This window comes from Cololabis saira, chromosome 3 (genome assembly GCF_033807715.1).
Source record: "Cololabis saira isolate AMF1-May2022 chromosome 3, fColSai1.1, whole genome shotgun sequence".
NCBI classification, from domain to species: domain Eukaryota; kingdom Metazoa; phylum Chordata; class Actinopteri; order Beloniformes; family Belonidae; genus Cololabis; species Cololabis saira.
In genome coordinates this window covers 13,457,297-13,482,060 of record NC_084589.1, presented here as the reverse complement: position 1 = coordinate 13,482,060, position 24,764 = coordinate 13,457,297, and the positions used below count along the sequence as shown (strand labels likewise).

At 41.8% G+C, this 24,764-nt stretch overlaps 1 protein-coding gene across 4 annotated transcripts in view; it reads right to left on the bottom strand.

Moving 5' to 3' along the window:
• The window catches only part of plecb (plectin b), a 145,865-nt gene that overhangs the window by 94,886 nt on the left and 26,215 nt on the right, over positions 1-24,764 (bottom strand). The window contains exon 1 of one of the 4 annotated variants that reach the window (XM_061716311.1): positions 5,196-5,349. The exons of the other annotated variants lie outside the window; for them this stretch is intronic. Within the exon in view, the coding sequence (XP_061572295.1) occupies positions 5,196-5,241 (46 nt within the window). The 5' untranslated portion in view covers positions 5,242-5,349. Of the gene's footprint in view, positions 1-5,195; positions 5,350-24,764 lie in introns of those variants that run through there. 4 annotated transcript variants of the gene reach the window in all.

The window sequence follows — 24,764 nt, the reverse complement described above, 5'->3', positions numbered from 1 at the left end:
TCACTTTTCAGGTCAGAATCACTTTGATCCACTGCATCAATGAACAGTTTAACTTGTATGTTTCCCTAATTTACTTTACTTTATCATAGTGTGCGTATTTATCTCCAGGATTGGAATTATATGCAGGTAATCTATTGATTTGACTTTTTTCACTAACATACGGGAAACTCTTTCAGACCTCACCTTGTACCTTTGATGTCATTTAATTCCTGGTAATGAAACAACAGGAAAAGAAAGTCTGTCTTCTGGTTTCTTCCAGTAATGTGATATCTAGAAACTGAAACCCAAAAATGCTTATGTGAGGACATTTTAATCTGCCATATGGTGGACGTTACTTATGTTAATTAGCTTCATGAAGTTAGTGCAACACTGCAGAAATCTTTCGCCTTAGAATCATAGTTCCATAGTGCCTCTGCTGTTTTAATGACTTATATTAGGGTCATTCGTGACTTGTATTTATGACAGTGGCAAGAAATCAGGCTCCTGAGAACAAAAACCCAAATCTTCCACAGTGTTGCTTTAATAGTCGCTCTAATAGCTTTAATAATAGCAGTGTAATAAAATCTGTGAGGATTGAGGATAGTTTGGATGAGTTAATCAGATGCCATCCAGGATGTTCCCATGGTTCTCTGCGTTTTATGAAATAAAACACAAGCTGCTACAGCTGTTGTGGTTGACAGTTTGCTTCTAAAGCTGTGATGAAAATCACACAACACAAAAATAACATTTTATGAGAGCAGTGCATCTACATATGCATAGAGTTTAAATATGAGCTATAAATGCACAGTTTACCGAGGTCCCATACTCAGAGAAACAGTATTACAGAATGTTAATTATCCCCCGTGCTTAAAAGATTCAGTACTAAACAATATACTTGTATAAAGAAATAGTCATATTGCAGAATGTTCTTATTATACTTTGGTCCACGTAGGCCAACCATATTTGACATAGTGCAGTTGCAGGATATTACATCATCCTGTCACTCACAGAAGCAGCATGTGGTGATCTGTCACCAGGTAAAATAATGGGAAAAGATTGCAGGAAGAACAAAATTGATCCACGGATTGCAAGTTGAGACGCAGAGGAAGACTGAACTCATCACATCAATTACACGTTCACTATCTCTGACGGTTTCCTGGAACAGTAGCTTCACATCTTCTGAACAGATCTGACTCTGTAAAACAGCATTACGTCACCGCCCTAAGCATCCTGACGGTGCAGGCTTAGAAAAACAAAAAAAGAAAGATAAATGAGTCCCAAATGCAGCGAGATTTTCTACATGAGTCTCTAAGTCCCAGTGTTACTTTTCCACCGTTATGAGATTCAATGAATGGTTTCCTATTAGTGTATGCGTGATAAAACTCACACCATCTGCAGAAAGAAATGTCTGATAGAGACACTGATGTAATCAAATAAAGACGTATTCTGGGACACGGGCAAAGAGAGCTGAGAATTTTGCTTAATCCAATCATCCCTCACGCTTTGATCCGGGAATTTTGATCCATAATTCAGTAAAGTCATGCGCGAACACACTTCCTAAGGGAAAAAAGTCATGTGAGCAGGAGATTTATGGCTGAAACCACTTTTTTGATATTTTAGTGTTCGTAAAAAAGAAATAAAAAAAAGTCATTATCACTACACCATTATTCAGTAATTCAGCACTGACAGTTGGGTGTGGTAGTCTAGTGGCTACAGAGGTGGGCTTGAGTCTAAAGGATCCCAGGTCCAAGCCCCGGAATGGCAACCAAGAAGAACCACCTTGGGCCCCTGAGCAAGGCCCTTAACCCTAATTGCTCCACAAATGGTGTCTGTTCTCTCAGATGTAGGTCGCTTTGGATAAAACCATCTGCTAAATGACAGTAGTAGTAGTAGCTTCCTGAAAAGACCTCACTGACCCCTATAATTTCTGAAAAGTGCACATGATAAGTCACACTGATTCATAATTCATTCATTTACACAAACTATTCTAAAACATAGGAGCAGTGTCTGAAAAGCTAAGCACATCTTTAGTGCATCTGTATGACTTTAAATAGTATGAAATAGCCCAGTGCTGCTCATCAAATGTATTTAAATAAACTTACCTAAAGGAGATATTTTGATAGTTTGTTGCTTTGAATCATTTGGAAAGAAATCAGACGTCATAAGTGACCTTAGAAGCATAACATGTTTAGTGAAACTAAAACGTAAATACATGAATTAATAAATAAGAGCCACATCCCCAATCCTACTGGTTGAATGTGAAAGTGCACGATGGTTTCAACTAATAAAAGACTGAACAGGATAGTAAAGATTTGAAAATCGCTATTGACCTTCCTATGGCGGCAATTTCAACTTCTTTTTCTGAGTGGTGCCTTTTGATACATTTTCTCAGAGCATTCTCCTCAATAGGTTATCTTCCTCTGAAATCACTCACACCCCCCTTGACTGGTTTGACGCATCTGAGCCCCAATCAGTTCATCCAACTCAGCTCTTTCAGATCCCACTCCTCCCCCGTTACATTAGGTGTACCCCAGAGCTCTGTCCTGGGGTCTCTTCTCTTGATCATGTACTTTAATTCAATCTCCATTTCCCCTGCTTTGTGGATGACACCCAGCTTTACTTCTACAGAAAACCAAATCCGGCAGGTGATAAGGGAAGACCCTTATCACCTGCCAATCTGAAATAAAATCATAGTTTACCTAAACCTTCCTAAAACTAAACAGTAGAAAAAACTGAAATGTGTCTCATTGGGACCTAATCTAAATGATCTAAAGTTTACAATCTTCTCAATCAACAACTCCCTAATTTCCCCCTTCTCCCAGGTTAAGAGCCTGGGTGTCATCCTCATTAGCTCATTATCATTATCACCACAATAATATTACCTGGTATATTTTAATCTATACAACATTAATCATCTCCACCCCGCCCTCACCACCTAGTTTCACTTCTATCTTTGTTCACAGCCTTGTCAGCCCCCATGTTGATTAGTGTCACTCTCTCCTTTAGCGGTATACCTCACAAATTACTCCATAAGCTTCAAACGGTCCAAAATTCAATTGCTTGAGTCGTCACCAAAACCCCCTCGTTTCCCTACACCAGCCCAGTTGTAAAGCAGCTTCATTGTTTCCAGGTCCAAAATAGAATTCAAAATCCTCCTGCAGACTTTCAAGGTCATGCACAACCTCCCCTCTGCTCTTCTGTCAGCTCTCCTTCACAACGCCCCCTTCTCCAGCTCCCTCAGGTTATCCTCCGCCATCAGCCTCACTGTGCCCTCTGCCTTTCCAAGCACCATCACTCCCTCCCCACATTGGCAACAAGTAATCTCTCCCTCCATTCAAATGCAGACTAAAACTCCCACGTTCAAGATAGCATGCTCTTTGTAATTACATTGTCCTATGTTATTCTGTTATTATTCTGTTATTTATATCCTTTTGTGTTTTGAAAGGAGTTTGCAGATAAAATGTTTTATTATCATTAGTTAGTTTGGAATGTTTGAAAGGAGAAAGCCTCCTTTTTTAATAACCTTGCAGTCCTTGAATTGACCATGAACTCTGTATTCTGTAATCTAGAGGCAAAAGTGAGGACATCTGTCTGACAGATAAAGCTGGGTGAGTTATGTACTTTGGATAACACACCAGCAAATCTACAATACTTAACAGAAAAATAAAGAATCAAGTTGTTAAAATGATCCCGTTAAAATTCGGACCTCAACTTGACTGACATGTTTGAGATGGGATCTTACAAAAGCCGTACGTAAGAAATTTAGACGACATACTGTAAGAAAGCAACTCCAAAACTGATGTGAGGCTGGAAATGTAAGAGGGGTTTGCACCAAGGACAGGTCACCAGTCACAGAGACAAACAGACATAAATGAGACAAACAACAACAAACTCAGTCAGATTATCAACACAGAATCTCGAATCGACACACATTCTTGGACTTTGAGAGGAAGCTGGAGTTTCACACCAAAACACACGCACAATCAAATAAGCGAGAATCTTTTTTTTAATACTAAAAAAAAAATTAAAAACAGTAAAAATAATTTACAAAAAGACACAAAATCAGACAAAAATTATAGAGTTAAAGTGAAACTATTGTGTTTTGTGTAAAATGTTGTCACATTCCTGCGTTTCAACTGCATGGTCTGATGAACCGTCACTGTACACCCCTCCTGTTGGGGTGCAGGTTGTTTGTGTGTAAACATCATTTATGCATGTGGTGTCAACTTTTTATCAAAGTTTAGAAGAGCTGATAGATTTTCTTTAGGAATGCAGGAAAACTAAACACAGCCTTTACTCTGCAAGTAATAATTTTTGCGCACACAGGCTACTATTACTACTTTTATCTCATTTTTCCTCTATTTTCATTTTGATATATTTTTCAAGTTCTATAAACAGCACAGTGATCTGTTCTATACAAATAACCTCTACCTGGTTGGCTGCCAAATCTTCTAAAATATTCGTGTAAACACTTGTTTAAAGCTATAAATACATCTTTTTTTATGTCATACATCTCTGGGGGCGCTCTTTTATCCTTTTTTAAATTATTTTTTGTAATTTTACTGAAGGTTACGTCAGAATAACCGAGAGAATGGCCATCCACAGTTAAAACAAACCTAGTCATTATCAATGTCATCTCTGAGCTATGGCACCTGAACAGATACCAGACATTTCCAGCAGAATGAACACATACCTGTATACCTGTCTGGTTTCACGGTAAAAGTTAAGGTCTGACAGACAACATGTCTAACCTAACCTAACCTAAACCTAACCTAACCTAAACCTCACATTTTCACAGTTGACCTACAAGCTGAAAAATCATAAAGCTCAGCTTCATCATTTAATTTTCGTAGGTAAAGATGATGTTCCAGCTTTGCATGGCAGTTTTACAAGGCAAATGTGAGGTTCAGTATTAGGTCAATCAACTACCAGGGTGCCGTTCTCCTCCAGTATTTATCTGTTTACACAAGCTGGGAAACAGTGGCACACTTCTCACTGTTAAGCAGCTGAAAGTTGGAGACGAAGTCCAAAACAAGTAGGGAGAGCTGATTTAAAAGTGTCTGAGCCGGAGGAGCCACTCTGGCTTTTCAGACAATGAATCGGGTCAGGAACTCCTCCCTTCTCACACACCAACAATAACACAATAAAACGCCCTGTCCCATTTCTTCTCTAGACACTGGTTTGTGCTGTAAATTTGAACAAAGAATTTAAAATACCTTTGAGAGACGTGATCTCGTTTTGGATAGACCTGGGGTTGTCCATGTCGGCCTCCTCCTGAAGTCTGACAAAATGAGTTCTGTAAATGTTTCAAAGGAAACGTCTGGGGTTCTTTTTTGTACGTCTGGTCACTTTCCTGCCCTCTCCTTTACTGCAGGTCTTCTAACCACACACTCCTGTGTTTTGGTTCCTGTGATGCACCATGTGCACACACACACATTCATTTACAGTTGGATATACACACAGACCAGCATTGTATGTGTGTAAGATGAAGCCCCTCCCACGACTCCTCCTCCTCTTTCTCCACCTCCTCTTTCCAATAAACTTCCTTTTCAGTTCAGTGACGACGCGGCCCCTCAGTGAGTCCGCTACCTGCGCGATGCGAGCAGAGCCGGCCCGGACAAAGAGGGGATCTGTCAACCCGTCGCTTCCCTCTGACAGGGTGAAATTAGGAAGACGTTTAGGAAACGAGGGTGCTGACAGGGAGGGAGCTCAGGCTGGAAACAAGTTCTGCTGGGGGCACAAAAAAGGCTGGCTTTGTGTGTGTGTGTGTGCGTGTGTGTGTGTGTGTGTGTGTGTGTGTGTGTGTGTGTGTGTGTGTGTGTGTGTGTGTGTGTGCGCCCATGCAGAGAAACAATATCCCAGCACCACACCCAGATCCCTGCAGTGATTCCCAGAGTGAACCTGCTGCCTGCACACACCCGCCACAGACACACACGCAGCCTTTAGTTCCTGCACAAAGTACCTTAATGCTGATTAGGATATTTATATCATAACGCAAAACAAACCCGTCATGGTAATGCGTTTCAGACAAAAGTACAAAATATGCCTTCTCCCTCAGACCTCACTTGCACTGTGTCGTGTCGTTGCTGTTGTTGTATTTTAACCTAATCTGAGTATTCGTTTACCCCCTAGTTTTTATTACTGTGTTGCACTGTTTTAACCATTGTACGGCGACCTTGAGTGTCTAGAAAGGCGCCTTCAAATAAAATGTATTATTATTATTATTAAATATACTGTATTTTATAACATGGATGAGAAAGTATGTGATAGCACCAGGATTTATATCAGGGTTCATGTCCCAAACATTTCTGATTTGAGATTGTGAATTAAATAAATTAATTCACAATGGCAATGGTATTTTAATAAATAAATTAAATAAAAAAATAATAAATTAAATTGTGAATTAGTGTTACAGCTAACCAAATAAGGTCTGGGTCAGCAGATCTGTTGTGTGGAGTCCCCCAAGGTTCTGTTTTGGGTCCTTTATTATTTTTGTTGTATTTGATCCCCTTGGGAAAAATCGTCCAGAGTTTTCCTGATGTCTCCTACCACATGTTTGCTGATGATATTCAGCTTTACTGCTCTTTCAAGCCTACTGAGCTCCACAGGCTAAATTCCCTAGTTCATTGCTTGGTGGAGATAAAACAATGGCTAAGTGTGAACACCTTGCAGCTAAACGTAAACAAAACAGAAACCCTGGTTATTGCCCCTGATGCCTCCATTCCTGGGATTAACCAGTATTTGGGTGATTTGGGCCAGTCTGTTAAACCGAGCCTAAGAAACCTGGGTGTTGTGTTTGACAAAGACATGTCATTAGTGCAACACTGCAAACAGCTGACAAGGAATTGCTTTTTTCATCTGAGGAATATTTCGAAACTCAGGAAAATGTTGTCGCAAAAGGATTTGGAGCTGGTCATTCACGCATTTGTGTCCTCGCGTTTGGACTACTGTAACAGTTTATTCTCTTGTCTAAACAAGAAGGAGCTGTCTCGCCTGCAGCTAGTGCAGAATTCCGCAGCAAGAATTCTGGCCCGCGCTAATAGGAGGTCACACATAACCCCTATTCTCAAAGCTCTTCATTGGCTGCCAGTTTCCTCTAGGGTAAATTTTAAAATTCTGGTTTTAACTTTCAGAGCTTTGCATGGTCAGGCTCCACCTTACATCAGCGATCTGATCCAGCCCTACACCCCAGCTCGGGCTCTGAGGTCTGTGGATCAGAATCTGCTGATGGCTCCTCGTACTCGCTTCCGGACCAGAGGAGACCGATCCTTCCAGGCCGTTGCTCCCAGGCTTTGGAACGATCTTCCAGTCTCTCTGCGTTCCATGGAGTCTGTTGACTCCTTCAAAAGGCAACTAAAGACCTTTTTATTTGTGCAGGCTTTTGCCTAATTATCTTGGGGCTGTTATGATTGTAAATGTGTTGTCTTGGCCTTTTTAATCTTAAATTTGTATGTATCCCTTAACTGTGTTTTTATTTTAACTGTGAAGCGCTCTGTGACCATGGTCTGTGAAGAGCGCTCTACAAATAAAGTTTACTTACTTACTTACTTAAATAAAATCCAAACGAAAAAAAATCAGCAACTTCAAAATAAAAGTTTGCTTTGCAGGCACTTCGGATATGCTCCTCTGTAAGAGAAACTACAAATCCTGCATTCACGTGAAATGAAGTTGTTTGTGCCATTTCATATCTGTAGGAATGCTAAAAATGCAATAAAGACGGCAGCACTTCCTCTCTAGGTGGCTGCCCGGCTATGCAATCATCTCCCGCATGAAAACTAGTAACACCAGTCCTATCTACCAGTCTGCTACATCTCTCATGCTCAGTGAGAACACGCTGAACTTCAGGAGCAGATAAAATATGTTTCCAGTTCTAAACATTTCTAGGTCTACGTTCCCGAGTCAAACCTAACTGACTAGAACCGAAACATAATCCCCTCAAAGCATGAATTATGTCTGAGGAGTGCTGAGGAGCTCTTGATGACAAACATTAACGTCTCCTTGAATGATTTGTACTGTAAGTCAATAAATCTACAAACATCTTAGCCAAAAGTATTCCTCTTTATCGCGACTATCTGGGATGACTTACTTTGTAGGCTTTCACTTAAGCGTCTAATCAGTCCCCACTGAGGAAACCCTGCTAATACCCAGTAGCACAAGCTGCAGTTAAAGCCACAAGAAATGGATTCAAGTGCACCAAATCAAAACAAGAGTCATTTAATATAATAGCTGCCAAATAAATCCATTGAGTAATGAGCGTCTCTTCTTCAGCTTGGACGGCAGGCAGCCTCGCTCCAGCGGTATCTCTGAATTCAGCTCTTGTACATGAGAAAGGACGTCTGGCGGAAATGAGGGACACATTGTTGGCAGCGGAGGAAATGAAAGCCTTGCTGTTCTGCCATGTCAAGGGAGTCCAATCATGTGTATAAGACTAGGAGCTTTTTGGAGTGTGTTTTGAAGTATTCAGCTTTTGGAGATTGAAGCAGCCACTCCTTAAGAACTTTGTGAGAGCTTGTTTTTACACCGGGCTATATAAAAGGAGTTAATTAGCAACAACAGAAGCCTCAATACAACCTTTAAATACTTCCTTTTGTACACAGACTGACTGATGATGTGAATTAGGTTTTTTTTCTAGTTTGTTGCCTGCTGTGACCAAGACTGAAATGCTAATATATGCACTGACTGGAAAAAGTTTGATTGAAACAACAATAAAGAATGAATGAATGGTATGCACTGAATAAAAGGTTTAGAAATGTACACATTTATTTGTGCATGGCACAAATCATTGGTCAGATTTAGATAATTGTATTCAATGACCTGCTCGCATCTGTGCATTCTTTACTGAATAAAACCAGCGGATGGACTGTTTGGTCTTCCAACGTAACCGTCGCTATTATTAAGGGGGGAGTCTTTTTGAAATTGCTTATTCTTTGTAGTTTTTTTTGTTTATCTTGATTTATTGATTTGCTGTTTTGGGCTGCATGTGATTGTTGTTGTGTCTTCTTGTATGTTGAAATGCACCATTTGCTTAAACTGTCAAATAAACTGCTTTAAGGCTCTCACTAGGATCTGCGAAGCTGGCTGGAACGTTTCCACCTTATTTTAGTCAGTTGGTTATTTTCAATTGGTCTGTACCAACTTCTGTTGCTATTTAATATTATTTGTGTTCAGTCTAGTCAAATCTGTACAAACCTCCTCATAACCGAAACAATATCTGAAGTGCTGTGAGAGCACGAGGGCAAGCCTACAGGTGTCGCTGGATGATTATGCTGGAAAAGGTCCTGAAATGATCCGCATGGCTCTCAGGTCATTCCACCTACAGTAGTCAAGCCAGAGCAGCTGCAGATTTGCTTGCACCTCCAAAAGCTATTCCAAACGGTTATGCCAGAAATGACGGCTGACAACCAAAGAGCCAACGCACAAGCTGCCTGCTGCTAAGCTTTTTCCTCCGACTCTTCCAGGCCCAACCCACAGCCAGTTTCTTAGTAAAATCAACAGCACAATAATCTCTTCAACATACAAATAATTATGCTGTTAAGTCTTCATTCACAGCTCAAGACATGAACGTGATGACACCTAGCCAATCAAAAGACCACACCCCTTTTTTTAAATAAACATGCTGCTTAATGTATTTGACCTAAAGTGAAACCAGAAAGTCCCCAACCTCCATCTGTTATAACGGATGGAGACCAATACCAGGTTGGAAATATGTTTTGAGGGGGCTTTTGTTGCACACTTGGACATTTGAACACAAATACGAGTGTGAACACATATCTTATCGCTCAGGCTTCAGTCAGTTTGGTGTGGGCCACCTGTGGCCACGTTCTCATGAAGATTTAAACAGTGTGTCTTGACCCACAATGAAGAATCATGTACGGGTTTGTTTCTGTAACTGTGTTTTCTTGCTCCTGCAACAACACCCCCCCCCCACAGGGCGTATCATACACTAAAGACCTTCTGTATGTTTATTTTTGCAGTAAAAGTAAGAACAAAGTAGGGCAGCACCAGAGGCTCTGGATCCGTCCCGTCAGTCCTTGGAGTGGCCTCTTGAGGGGCCCTGCTCTCAATGTTTAAAGCTGAACTGTGCATATTTCTGCTCATTCAAACCAGGGTTTTTATGTAGCACAGCAGAATTTGACGTGGAGTGTCGCCAGTGAGTGAAGTTTGTGTTGCAGCAGAGTGCAACTCAAGGTTGCATCGCAGCGGGTGATGTTGCCTTTTATGAACAGCTAATATGTTTAACCTTTCCTGCAGCAAACGGCTCAGAATGACAGCTGCAGATTTTAAAAAGCTTCACTTATCATGCCTTAATCATCATCATTCAGCTGCTTTCAGCTTCTGTTACTGCTTACTTTTTGAGTCTGTTACATATCCGAGCTCGTTGAAATGTTTGGGAAACTTGTATTTCAATGTATTATGCAGAGAATCACAAGCAATGAATAATTACAATTTCTATTAATTCCAGGAAAATTGTAAGTTGACTGCATGGGACTTCATGCCACGCTTTGGAAATGGAAATTGATCTATATGTGCTCTATATGTGCAAAGTCCTTTGATTTCCTGTGTGATGTTCCTATCAACGTGAGCAGACAGTGTTCATCTGGGTCATTTGTAAGCTTGAGGTTTTTTAATTTGAAAACAGCAGAGTAATTTGCAACCTCTTACCACCATCTTTTTGCTGAGGTAAGGTAGCAGGCTAATAAAGGGCCTTCATTGTTGTAGAAATGACATGCTGGCAGCAATCATTTCTCCCAACTCTCATTACGAAAACAAATTAACATAGTTCTCAGAACGTCGAAGCTTTCCTTGAAGAAAATCTCACCATCTCCATGACATGATGAAGCTGCCACCAGAACTCTTTAAAACTAGCAAAATAGTCTAGTCACTAGACAAAAAGTGCTCCACTCATTTTCTTTTATTTTTTACTTTTTTTAAATGAGTTTCAGCAGCGTAGCTCACCAAGGAAGAAGGCCGTAACGGTGAATTGGAAATCACGCCCTGTGCTATTCTGTGAGATTGGTGTAATTAATTCAGCATGAAAAGCACCAGAAATGGTGAAAATGGCTCTTTTTATAGTTGGTATTAGGTGTGTTAGATGCCAGCATGACTCATGTCTATTTCCAAAGTAAATAAAAGATTCTATTGTGTTGCCCGATTTCCCACCACAGAACTATAATACACGGCTCACAGCAGAGCACGCAACCACAGACACCGACTCCAACTGCAGCGTGAATTCCGGGAAAAGTGGAAACCCGACACAAATCTGTGAGTAAACCGTATCAGAAGAGATTTTTTTTTTTACTTATTTAATTTAGAAAAACTGTCAATGAAGAATTACCAACTTTATGCTTAAAAATACCAAATTGGTGGCTTTGAATTGTTCAGTGTTTAACACTGGAATCCCTTTTACATGATTTTATAGAGATGTAAAACCAACCTTAGGCCTGCGGATACAAACGGCCCAAAAAAAGCCTACAATCGGTTAGTTTGAAAGTTAGAATGATCTTTCAGTCAATTTCATTCCTTCATAAAAAGGTTTTGGGAGAAATGCACGTCAGCTCAGGCTGTGCTGCAGATATTTGCCTCTATGCTGTTCCAGTTTGCCCAGTGCAGAGGGATAGCAGGATCCACAGCCAATCAACAAGGTTTTCATTTTCTTCGAGCCGCTGGGCAGCCTCTAAGTTACCAAAGTTTGATTGCTGACTCCTGCCAAGGGAATCCAACTTACTTAGAGTTGAAATCGCTTTTTATTGCATCGAATGTCGGGATATTTTACTTGTCCTTCTGAAAACTTTTTCTGCAGTAACCTTATTTGGTTGTAATATAGAAACTGATCTATGTGCTTAGCTTGACAAGATATTCATGCAGAAAGGGCACATAGTATGAAGACGTATGGATTTTTCTGTGCTTGAGTGAAGGTGTATAAAGTCTCAGCGACATGAAAGTGGCACCAACATTTCTAAGACATGAACTATCATCATTTTTTTTTTTAATTAAACACTGAGAATCTTAGTTCCAAATTAAGTAATTTACATTAAGATACTGTAACTAAAGACAACCTTTAAATACAGCCTTAGTAAATTACACAGCCATTTAGGAAGGACAAAGTCCTACTCTTCAGTTCCATAAAAATCTAAATCCATACAGTATGATATGCTGTATAATATATGATGGGTTCTTGTGCCCAGGCTCGACATGTTAAGCCAGTGTCATGAATGCAAACTTAGTCTAGTTCTAGTTTACTTGACATCTTTGTCCTTTTCCTGCCCTCAACATTTGGCTCGCTGGAGAAGAGGCAGAGCTGCGCAGAAGCGCTCACAGGCACCAGACATCCCCGTCAGACTTCTATCCACCCTAATCTCAGTTTGCTCGGCCATCGTGCAAACACACGACAATAATACAGGGAGGTCGAGGCCTCAACAACCTCAGGGAATGATGGGAAATGCCCATCCCTCAGCTGATCTCTGAATGGTTTAGATAACATTTCAACAATGTGAAGATTCATAGAAGCTTCCTGATGGTCCAATGAACTTACAATATAAGACAGAGTGTTGTTTACAATTATTCAGCCTGATCTAAATGCATTCAGAGAACAGATCATTAACAACGTGTATACTGGACGTCTAAACTGCTGCGCTGTTAATGTTGGTTTGAGGTTTCTTGAACACAAACATTGCAAGGTGGGCTGTGATCTTTAAATTAATAGTACAGATGTAAAACCACAAGACTGAAAGGTCAGTAGTTTGAAATATTTTCAGTCTGTTTCTAGTAGAGTGACAGATCTGCTCAACAGATTTATTTATATATAACTGAACACTGATCAAATAAGTTGTTATAACTAATTCAGAAACTTTGAGGTTGTATCATGAATAGATGCAACTCGGGTCAGCTGAGCAGAATATAAATCCCTTTCAGTAGTTGTTCCCACTTCTGATTTCTGCAACTTTTTGTTGTCTGGAAAATGACCTGCGCGCCCCCAAGGACATCGGTGTCGCACTTTGTTATCCTGCCAGCCATTGTTTTATTCCACAAGTTTCCATGAAAGCTCTGTTTATTTATTTAAATAGGAAAAAGCAGCACAACAGAGTTATCAGTTTCAACTTCTTTTTAAGGAATTAACTATGGCGGCTTCCTGTTATCTGTTCCAGATATGTATTGTTTCACAGCACTGTCACACATCAACAGTGTAAAAGTGGCTTCATCTCCACGTCTATAAAGGGAACACTGAGTTAAAGCAAATTGGAAACGTTTTTTGTATGGTGCTTTAACGGGACAAACTCTACTGTATAACTGCATCTCCATGCAAAAGATGCATTTAAAGGGGACCTATTATGGCATCTAATCCCTATTTTAAACAGGCCTTGAATGTATTAAAAACAAGCTTTTGATTGCTTTTGCTAGATAAATTAGAAATTCAGCCTCTGAGCCATGTCTTTATCTTCCCATTCTCTAACCTCATTATCTATGCAGGATTCTGAGTGGGCGGGGCTATGATAATGAGGCTCTGTGCTGATTGTCTGCCTGAATGACGCGATAGACCGCTATGAAAAAATGGCCGAAGCTCCGGCCGGCGGAGTTACTGTGTCCTAACTGCATGCGATGCGAGCGAGCGTCAGCGACAAAATCAATTCCATTGCTTTATTTTCTATAGGACTGTCCTAACTGGACGCCCTGCTTCTATTTTCTGCCTGTCCCTCGCGTTGAAAGCCGGTTGAAAGCCGATTGAAAGCCGGTTGAAAGCCGGTTGAAAGCGCTGTAGGAAACAGTCATGGATGGGGAACGGCTGATCCAGTTAGTTGAAATGAGAAGTTATCTCTATGATTCCTCCTCATTTCACTACAAAAACCTCAATAAAGTGGCAGCTGCTGGAGGGAGATGGACAGAGAGCGTCCGATGTCACGATAGTCGGACGCTCGCATGCAGTTAGGACACAGTGTTTAGTTGTGGCCGTGGTTTGCATTTTGTTTACGTAACGAAAGGGAGCAGAATTTGAATGGCTCGTAGAAGCCACATCACAATGGATGGCTCATCTGGGCGGCTGTACAGACACTGCAGAATTTGGTTGCTTTCCTCCTTCTCTGAGTTGGCAGGCTGAGGGGAGACCACTTTATATGTTAAAGCAGGAAAAATGTGTTTTTCATAATAGGTCCCCTTTAATATTATTATCATTATACAAGAAACTACAAGGACTAAGCAGATTAAAATAATAATTCTAATTCTAATGCTAATAATACTTAATTAAAAATAAAAATGAGATGATAATAATAAACTTGGATTGACTTGGCCTAATGATTGATACAAGAGCAGAATATTGACAATCAGTGCAGCGTCTGCAGGGATGCAGACTGCAGGTGGTCAGCTGTGGTGAAAAGCTGAGGCTCTCTATTTACCAGGAAATCTATGCTCCTATTGTCACCTATGATCATGAACTGTAGGTAGGGACAGAAAGAAAAAACAAGATCACAGGTGCAAGCAGCAGAAAAGAGTTTCCCCCTGAGAGACAGGGTGAGAAGTTCAGACATTTGTAGTCAGAGTGGCCGCTTTTCCTCCACCGTAGGAGGAGGCTCGGGCACCTAGTTATGATGCGTCCTTGATGCCTCCCTGCAGAAATATTCCGGGCATGTCCAACCGGAAAGAGGCCCTGGGGCAAACCCGAAAAATACTGGAGATATTACATCTCTTAGCAGGCTTGGAAACCTCTCACTGTTCCCCTGGAGGACCTGGAATAGGTAGCTGGGGGGAGGGGACGGCTTTTCTGTTTAGGTTGCACTTGAGACCTGAGCTTGCAGAAGGTAATAAATGGATGGATGGATGGAAATTTCTTGTTGAAAATGTTGTGCTGACAAGGGTAAATGCTGATATGCCTACTGCTTCCCTGCAACAAGAAATAGTTGTGTGAAATGACAGCAGTAGTAGGTCGTCCTCCCCCCAACCGGCAGTTCTACAGTTCTAAATTGACCAATCCACCAGTTTCTATCAACGTGACCCATTATTGATCCCTGCAAAACCCCCTCCCTAGCCCTGATTACAGAACCCCTGCACCTCAGCATGTTTCACAATGTCGCTGGCTCTGATCTCACTCGCTGAGAGCTCCCGTGCACCGTGCACATCAGACCGGTCGCCCCGGCCGCGGACACGCGGATGAAACATTCCTCGCATCTGAGGTCACTCGCCGCTCAAATCTCCAGCCCAATGTAGCGGCTTAGAGCGCCGGGCCGCCGCCAGCGGGAGAGCAGCGTCCCCCGTCCAGAGAGACGGCCTGCGTTCTCGCCTGTGATAACAACGCTAAGCCCGCCGCCTGAACGCCGCAGGTCACTGCCTTTTATCTGCAAGTGTTGTGTATTCTGAGAGGAATTATTTTCTGTAGGGAGAGACAAACCGTGTCACTGCGATGACGGCACTTTTCCTTTAACCTACTTTGCATGTACTTTCAACCACCTCATAGATAATAGGGTGGCCATGATTATGCAGATTTTTCACAGTTTTGTGTGTTTTATGGAGATTTAAACTTGAAAGAGAACACAACGAGCTGCAGAGGAGGCTCGGTGTGCTCTCTGCGCCGTAGGCAGACAACATGCAGCTGTGAGAATCTCCCGCGGGACCCTGGTTTTTCTACTGTTCCTGCTGTACTCGAGACTAGGGAAGAACTCTGCAAACAGGGTCAGACGGGGGATAAAACCTAAAGCAAGGGACACCCACGCATTTCCTCCCATGTTCTGAAAAAACACAATCCCACTTGGGCCTTCGGCCATGGGGGTTCCATCATTAGTTCTAGCTCAGAGTTTTGACATTTGGACATCTGACATCAGGGAGGTAAACCCTGGGGCTGCGGGTAGAATCCTGTTAGCAGAAGGAAGAGAAGGGGTGGTATGAATTAAATGAAGCTCTCTTCCTGAGCGGAGGAAATTGAAGAAAATACCCCCGTCCCAAAGGATCGCCCACCCACGCTCTGATTCATGAGCTCTCCCAGTGACTCAGCTTGCTGGAGCTGGAGAGAGACACTTACTGAGGATGCCGTCATCTCAGCTTTATTTAGACTCAACCATCAGCTCCTGGGGAGGAAGAGGTAAACTGATGCTTTGATTAACTGGGAGTCCTGGAATCTCCTAACTGAGCTCAAAGATATCCCCTCATCCAAACCTCCCACCTCCTTGAGATTTCGTAAAAAGCCTGTTTGTGTATTTTCTTTTTAATCTATTTTTTTTTTCAAAGCCTGGATCTGTTGCTGTGAGGGCGATGATCCACTAGGGGCTGTTCTTACCCTGTCAAGAGCAAATCAGGTCAGACAGCCGGATAAGTTGAGCAATCAGAATCCCAGCAGTGATCGCAAGCAATGCATCAAGTTAAATATGTTGAGTCTGACACACTGAGTGAATCATTCCTTATTAAAGTGAACACATTTCCTCACATCAGATACTTCTTCAGACCACAATGTCCCCACAGGGAGATTTCACTATTTACAGTCATTCATTTGGGTCTTTTATTTTCTTCGACAGCAAAAGAAATGTTTCCAGGTTTTCAGCTGTTTGGTCATGTTGAAGCATGTTCAAGGTACCACGTCCGTTTCCCGGGGATTCTGATACTCCTCATGTATTTCAACAGGAATAACCACAGCCACAACATTCTGTTTTACTAATTAATTTCATGCAAACAAATGTATTTAAGGATTCATCGTCTAATAATAGATATAAAGACAAGTATTAAATACTGATGAACCGATAATGAAAAAGTGCTCATAACAATGAGTTTATTATTTGATTATTTTCAAATATCAACCCTGCTGACATGTAGAAAAGACATCTCCGAGTTGCTGTTTCATCACAGCAGAAGGAAAAGCAGTGGCCCGGTGAGATAACGACATTGAAATAGACTCAAACCTTCGCCAGTGGATAACAATGTTGTGTCAGTGTCATCAAGCTGTTTTTATACATGTTAGTGATTCGTGGAGCTGATTTAGCAAAGAGACTGTCAGGTCAGCATGAGCACAGACTATGTTTTTTCCTGATCCATTTGAGTACAAACTATTTCATGCTTTTTTTTCTCCTCTTGAATTCTGCTTTTATTATTTATTTATTACAGTTTCACTTCTGTAATTTCTGCCAGTGTTTCCTGTCTTCCTCCTCTCCCACACTCTTCAAGCATCTCATCGAGTGTTTCTGGCAGAGGCGCCGGTCTGGCTGTACTGGCCGTGATGCTCGGCTCCCAGAGGGGGGGCTGTTCCTTGTCCTCCAGTATATGTCCTCTGATGGACGTGCATCAATTCCACAGTGACGTCTCATTCTTACCAGAACTGACACTAATGAGTCGGTCTTTATTCTGAGACCGGCACTATTGGCTTATTGCCTCCCGTCGGGTTATTTATTTATAATTATATCCATCTATCCATCCATCAAGCAAGACAGATGCTGCACCCCGGAACGGTCTTCCGTTAGTCACAAGGCCACACTGAGACAAACAAGACAAGACACCTTCATTGATTTAAGATCAGATCTTTGAGTCCAGGGTGAATCTCCAGTCACCCACCTCAGGGAAGACGCATATGAGCACTTATCTAGCTGTACCCTCCCATGTGATTTTGTGCTTGTGTTGTCCTCTCATATGTAAGTCACTTTGGATAAAAGTCTCTGCTAAATGACAGTAGTAGTAGTAGTAATAGAAATAAAGCCAGGTGTCAGATGTCAAATGCTTGGGTCAAGGACATGCTGAAGACATGCAGGTTAGTGAAACAAGTCAAGTATGGACTCAGATTATATAAAACCTAAAATGCTACAGCACAAGGGGTGGTATATAGAGGATGTGGGACCCCTTCAATCCAATATCAAAGCCCACAAAGAAACGTCTGATCACTCAGTGTTGCATTGTCCACAAGCAGAATTTTGTGCCACAACAAGAGATTCATCAGGTACAACAAGAATGCTAAAGTAAGGCGGGAGCAAGTCAGGAGCAAAGACCCTAAAAAGACTGATACATTGATGAGGAGTAACTAGCTGAACACTGTGGGAGGTGACAGACTCCACAAGGAAGCAGCTGTGATCGATGCAGCAATCTCAGGCAACACTGAGATGAATAAAGACGAGAAGCTTGAAAACACCGAGGCCTGAAAGAGGAAGTGAGACATGGAAATCGAAGGCAACAGCAGTGCGGGATGGAATCTGAGCACTCGGGGCTGTGACACTTACACTGGAAGAGTGACTCCAGCAGATTCCAGGAACATCAGAGAGCTTTTTCCAGAAGAACACATCCCTAGAAAACAACTCTGACGCTGTCAAGATCCTTGAGACCCCTGGCGGACTACGTTTACAATATCTACAGCTGATTCATTTGACTCATATCGTGTGTGATCACAGGAATCAGATTTTCAGGACAGATCTGCATCACTTGAGCGTGTGCTCCTAAGTTAGATATCAAGTATGTCCAAGACACGGACGTGCCACATAAGGAACATCAGAGCTCATCCAGCTTTTTGCCTGCACATGCATTGATTGTTGTGCAATAGGGGATGCATTTATCTGGAGAACTGGATAACTGAAGGCAGTCTGAGGGAATGCAACTAACACGAGGGGAGGATAGAAAAACTCAGGTCTCAGCCCAAAGCTGTGAGGTGGCAGGTAATCTTTAGTCTTGTTTCATGCAAGTGTTGTTCCAGAACATAATCATTATCAATAACCAATAGAAACATTGTTGGTTGTCAACAGTGACTCTCATCCTGAAACCATGTGAAAGGCCTGGAACTATATTATGGTCTTTAGGTGTGAGAGAGTGTCATAACTTAGTCCTTTCTAAGGTTCATGCAGCCATCTAGTAGAAAAGGAAACTGAAATGTACAATGTAACGGTTACCGAAGGTAAGTATATAGATTGTTTATTGAACCAGTATCAGTAAGGTCTAGGAACGACTGAAGAGCCTGAAAACCTGTGTCAGCAGAATTACCCCCCACACACACACACACACACACACACACACACACACACACACACACACAACGGAATGGTTTGAATTCAATGTATTGTTCACAAAATAATAAAGATGAGTTTACAAACCCTGCCTACCTAAGCCGGCTTCCTAGTGTGCACAAATGCACAATAAATGGGCCCATAAAAATAAATAAAATAAAATAGAGGTTCCTTCAAAATAAAGAGTTCAATGTCCAATGCGTACTGCTCCTTTAGGGAAAGAAGCAAAGGTCTTCTTGTGTATGAGTGTGTGTTCTTTAATGTCTGTGTTCGAAGTACCCGGGTAGATTTTGAGTGTTAGTCTTATCTGTCTGTTAATGAAAAGGGAATCGACGATGCTGTGCTCTGCAGATGGATCCTGCGGCTGGCCACACCGCGTTGCTGGTTCCTCCACAGTTAATCTTCCATTTAAACTGGCTCGCCACTGAACATTAAGTTCAGATCCAGATCGACTCGGTCTGGGTAAAAAACCAATCTATGCAAACAGCGAAGAATGCATGTTATAATATAATTTTCTCTCTATCGATCTCCTTAAATCATCACTATCATTAACATTTCCACTCTTAGTATATCAATCATGAAAGATACACACTGTCTAATCATTGCAAAATGAATAGAATTACATCACACAAGATATCCCAGTGTCAATTAGCTGCAAATCATGCACACCAAATCACAACATTCACTTCAACATGTAAATGAAATATAATATATTTAAACTCACTATTTATATTTTTAACACATTAAATCTATTTATTCTCTTTTAACAGCATTGTACTTGTAACATATTTTTAATTAAACATAGGCCCTTTAATATTCAGCCCTCTTTTAACTGATGGATCAAACAGCCATTATGTATTCACTTAAGCATATTTAAACCATTAAATTACCTTAACAATACAGGTAATCAATCAATACTCCATCAGTAACATAACTTTAACCTCAAACAATTAAATATAAGGCACCTTTAATGGTGTAAAACACTGTTACTGCTCTGCTACAGCATCACAGCTGCATAGTGTAAGTGAACCTTAGCATGACAGTGCACAATTAGCTCGTGGCTAGCGGGATTAGCTCGGTGCTAACGTAATTAGCGATCTTTTTACACTAATTTATTACCACTCAAATGATATGTATCTGTATCTGTGTAGTCTCTCGTACTCTTGGCGACAGTATCACAGCTCCAATTGGTTTTTATTCATGGATCAAGAGTAACACAATTACAAGGAGTCCTGATAGCCAAGATGGCGCATTAGAATTAGCATTTCTTACCGGAGCTAAGGCCTGCTAACAGAGGCTCTCCATTCCAGCTGAATCCTCACACAATGTAACACCCTGGCGAACAAATAACTTGTTAACAGTGTGTACCAGGCGAATTATGGTGAATTTCTGGTGTGAGGAGTGTTTATTCGTTACCGGGAGTTCTCAGTTGGTAAACTGTGTGCTCTTGGCAATGACTTCTGCCGAAAAGAGAGCGAACACAGGCTGCGCGGTTTACTCATAGCGGACGCGCCACCCTCTGGTCAGCCACGGAACTGCACCGTTCCACAACATTAAGTTCTGAAACCCAGGTGGGTTACAACAAGTTTCAGTGTAACCTGCAAAGGACCAAAGGTCCAAATATTTGGAATGAGATTGATAGTGCTATAAAAGAGTCTGGATCTCTCTCAATTTTTAAAAAGAGACTAAAACAAAAATTGTTATTAAATTATGTCTCTTATTAAATTTTGTATATACCAATACCTGATGTATTATTTTATAAGAATATATTTGTATCTAGGAAATCTGAGGAGGTCTCAGGGTTTTATTGTGGTTTTTTTCTTATTTAGGTTATAAGGTTATTTTATATGTATATGTATTATATGTGTAATTTATAGTTGTTTTGCTGTGTGACTGGGCCCCTATTCATAAGCTACAGTAGCTTTTGGGGAGTCACATTTTACAAACCTCGATTGATTGATTATCTGTACTTGTGTTTTTTAATTATTTGTAAATAAACTCTAAACTAACTAGTGTATGGCTGGCATTAAGCTGACAATGAACATGGGCATGGGCATCTCTGCCAGATCATCTCTCCTGGCCGTCAGCTGCGATTCATGGTATGGATGTAAAGGCCAAAGATAAATGGTGCACACTGGATGCCGCGAGCTCCCGTAAGCTTTCACAGCTCTGCTGCTCATCAACCGCAGTCCACCTGCACCACCACAACAGCTGTGACAGCTTTGTGAGACAGGGGTAAAACATTACACACATAGTCCCCCACCCCCTTTAACTGCCCCTCTGAAGTGTGTCAAAGACCGCAGGTCCAACCCAACTCTTCTGTGTCAAAGTGCAGCCACGGCGCAACAGGAAGACCAGAATTACCAGCGATTTGAACTCTCCGATAAGAAAACAAACAGCAGGCAGTTTTTTCCAGGGTTGTCGTTTGACCCGTGCACCGAGGGACAGCGGACACACCCCTCAGGGACCCGGCGGTGGTCAACAGGCACACAACAGCGTGAGAGGATATGTTTACTTTTTCAACAGTGTGTCATCCAAGAAGCATCTTTATCAGTGAAACAAATCACAGCTTTTATGCAACGCCGGTCGGTGTGGACGTTTTTGGTGAAACGGGGGAGCAACCCTGCCATATAGGGCAGGATTTAATGTCAGCACCAGAGGTATTTGCTAGTGCTAACAAGCTTTACTCCCAGATCGCCGCTGTCTCAGATCAGGGAAGATTAAGTGATCTGCAAACAGAGAGGAATGTCATACTTTATTCTCGTGGCATGTTTACAGTCAGATGCTGGGGGGGGGGGTCTCATGTGGAAAGAGCAGTAAGAAACTTAGCGTGCAGTGTCATGTCATCAAGGGCACAAATGGGACGAATGCCCCCCGCTGTCAGCTGTGCGGAGTGACCTGCTGGGACATTCCTGGCCCGTGTGGTGGCCGTCCAGCCGGCCGGCTCCAGTTGCTCCAAATGCCAGCGCCCAGCAATAAACTCCAACGGCGGTTCAGAGCGAAGGGGAAGTTACGGGACTGACGAGGAACGGGAAGGACACGCTCACCGACGCTAGTCAACACACATCGATACCACACATGTCGAGTCTTGATGGACATTTCTAATAATAACCGCTTTGGACGTGTAGCTCGCGAAGCAGGAAATGTTTCCACTCACTCCGTCTTCCAGAAAAGTCTGGACAAAATTTGCAAGTCAAGATTTCTCCTTGATACAGAGGACACGGGAGTTTCAGCCAGCGCACTGAGAGAAACAAAAGCAACTTTAAAAGCTATTGTAAATATAAAAACTATTAACTTTGTTGGATGAATTTGTCGGTTAAGTGTTCTGGCAGCGGTGACTTCGTTTGGCCCCCATTTGTCTGTTTTCTTCATCTCAGTTCAGTAGGAGTCGAGACCTCTATTTCCAAAATAAAGACACAAAAGAACATTTCTGAAGCTGAAAAGCTCATTCCTGAACTCTCCAGCAGCACTGCCAGAGAAACACCTCCTTCTGTGTGGCGTGGTTAGATGCTTCGCTCGGATTTGCTGCTTTCCAACAGACCTTTCCATCTATAGTTGTATGTTGCCGCCACAGGGTGCACAGAGGTGTAGTAAGCTGTAGCATTATACTTGAGCACTTTTTCCCCCCCCTCCATAATAACTGTTTCACAGCTCACTGGAGCCTTGAAGCTAAGAATCCCAGACTAATACTGGGCCTAATAAAGCGTCAAGGCAGAACAAAGCGGTTCAGACTCGGCCCAGGTGTGAGAACCCTCAAAACTTTCCGCACAAAATGTGTGTTTTTCCACTCTCCCTCTCCCACCGAGCCATGTGTTCTAGCCCTCGTAAAAATCAGGAAGAAACTAAGGAAATGCGTTAACGCCGCAGGGCTTATTATGCTCGTTTGAGAACAGAAGCGGTAAATCTGCTACACCCTCCAAACCTGGCAACCGGCGAAGTACCGAGAGGTTAGCTGCCACTCAAGCTGCTGGTTAGGCAAAATCAAACAAGATGTCAGATTAAATGAGAATCATCAGTTTGAAGCCAACGTCATCATCTCGGAGCTGTGGGACTCAGCAGCGTCAGTCGCTGCAGGTGAATGGCTGACATGTGGAGTCTGAGGCTGGCTGCACACAGAGGACCTTCAAACATTAAAGCAGCACAAAGGACTTCTTTTCATGGCAAAATATCTATTTCATTTGAGGGGATGCTTGTGGAGGTGTCGTCCCCACTGCCTGAAAAAACCAACCAATGTAACTTTGGATACCCATCCGAGTTATCTGTTGCAGACACTACGCAGGGCTTTTGGGCACATTAACGGTTAACCAGCATGAATATCCAAACTGTTTTATTCAAAAGGTGGGAGTGAAAACTGGCCTGAAAATGAGGAAACTTGGATTTAATGCCAAATTTAAATCTCTGAAGTGAATAAATCCTGTATGAAGATCATATTGCTCATGATGCTCCTCATTTGGCTTCTTTTTACTGATTTTTCTACAGCCACAAAGAAAAAAAGACAAACTATATTTAGCTAGCTAGAAAAAACTCCCATCTGTGAGTCATTCATTTCAATATGACTAAATGAAAATAATCCATAAGGATCACTTCTTGGTATTACACTGCAAAAATTCAAAATTTTAACAAGAATATTTGTCTTATTTCTAGTTAAAATGTCAAATTTTTAGTCAAAAAATCTCATTACACTTAACACAAGACTCATCATTGGAAAAAACAACTTTCACTTGTTTCAAGTAGATTCTCATTTAAAATAAGTAGAAAAATCTGCCAGTGGAACAAGATTTTTTTGCTTGTAATGAGAAGATAAATCTTGTCCCACTGGCAGATTTTTCTACTTATTTCAAGTGAAAATTTACTTGAAACAGGTGAAAATTGTCAAATAACAAGTTATTTTTCTGGTAATGACTCTTGTTTTAAGTGCAATTAAATTTTTTGACTAAAAATTAGACATTTTAACTAGAAATAAGACAAATATTCCTGGTAAGATTTTGAGTTTTTGCAGTGTTTAATGAATAGTGAGACCAGAGTCGTGTGCCTTCTCGTGTCCAGGTGCCTTCTTTCACACACCAACAGTTATAAAACACCAGAGACGCACATTAAAGAACAGCAGCTTCTGTTCTGCAAGACTGTTGAATGTTTGACAGGAAGTCCGACAGATTGGCCCAACATCCCTGCAGAGCCTCTCGCTCTGTCTCCCTCTCCCTTAAAAGGCCCTGAAGGCGTCCTGCGCCAGCCGAGCTTATCAAGCCTCAGAGCAGCTTCTGCACCGAGCTGCGTGTCACTGCTGATCTGTCCCAGGCAGCAGGATGCTGACGGACACGAAAAAATGAAAAAAAAGTTAGAAAAGAAGCCATCGTTTTGGCCACACAGCACTCACAAAAGTGATGCACAGGGACACGTTTTGCACGAGCTGAGTGCAGTGGTTTATCACAGTGATTATAAGACAAAAATACAGTAACAGGAAAGTTCCATTACCTACATGTTCCTGTCCGCAGTACGCGGCGGGGGAACTGGCAGCATTGGAAGCTCTGAAAGGGCACCTTTTGGCAGCTCTGAGGTTGAGAGAAAAGTCCAAAAATAACACGCAACTTTATATGAGCATACGCGCATGCCAAACCCACAGCTTTTTGATCAACCGTCTGTTTTCCGTGGGAGTTTAACCTGGCAAGACATCTTTGTTCGGCTGACCGAAAAATGAATTCAGCTCTTTGTGTTCGGAGCAGAAACGGCCAAAATGGGTTTCCCTGCAGTGAGGGAGGAAAATGCATTTCACCTCTTTCAATGATTTAACTGACATGGTTAACGAGCAATGGGCAAACTTTTAAAGGAATGACAAAA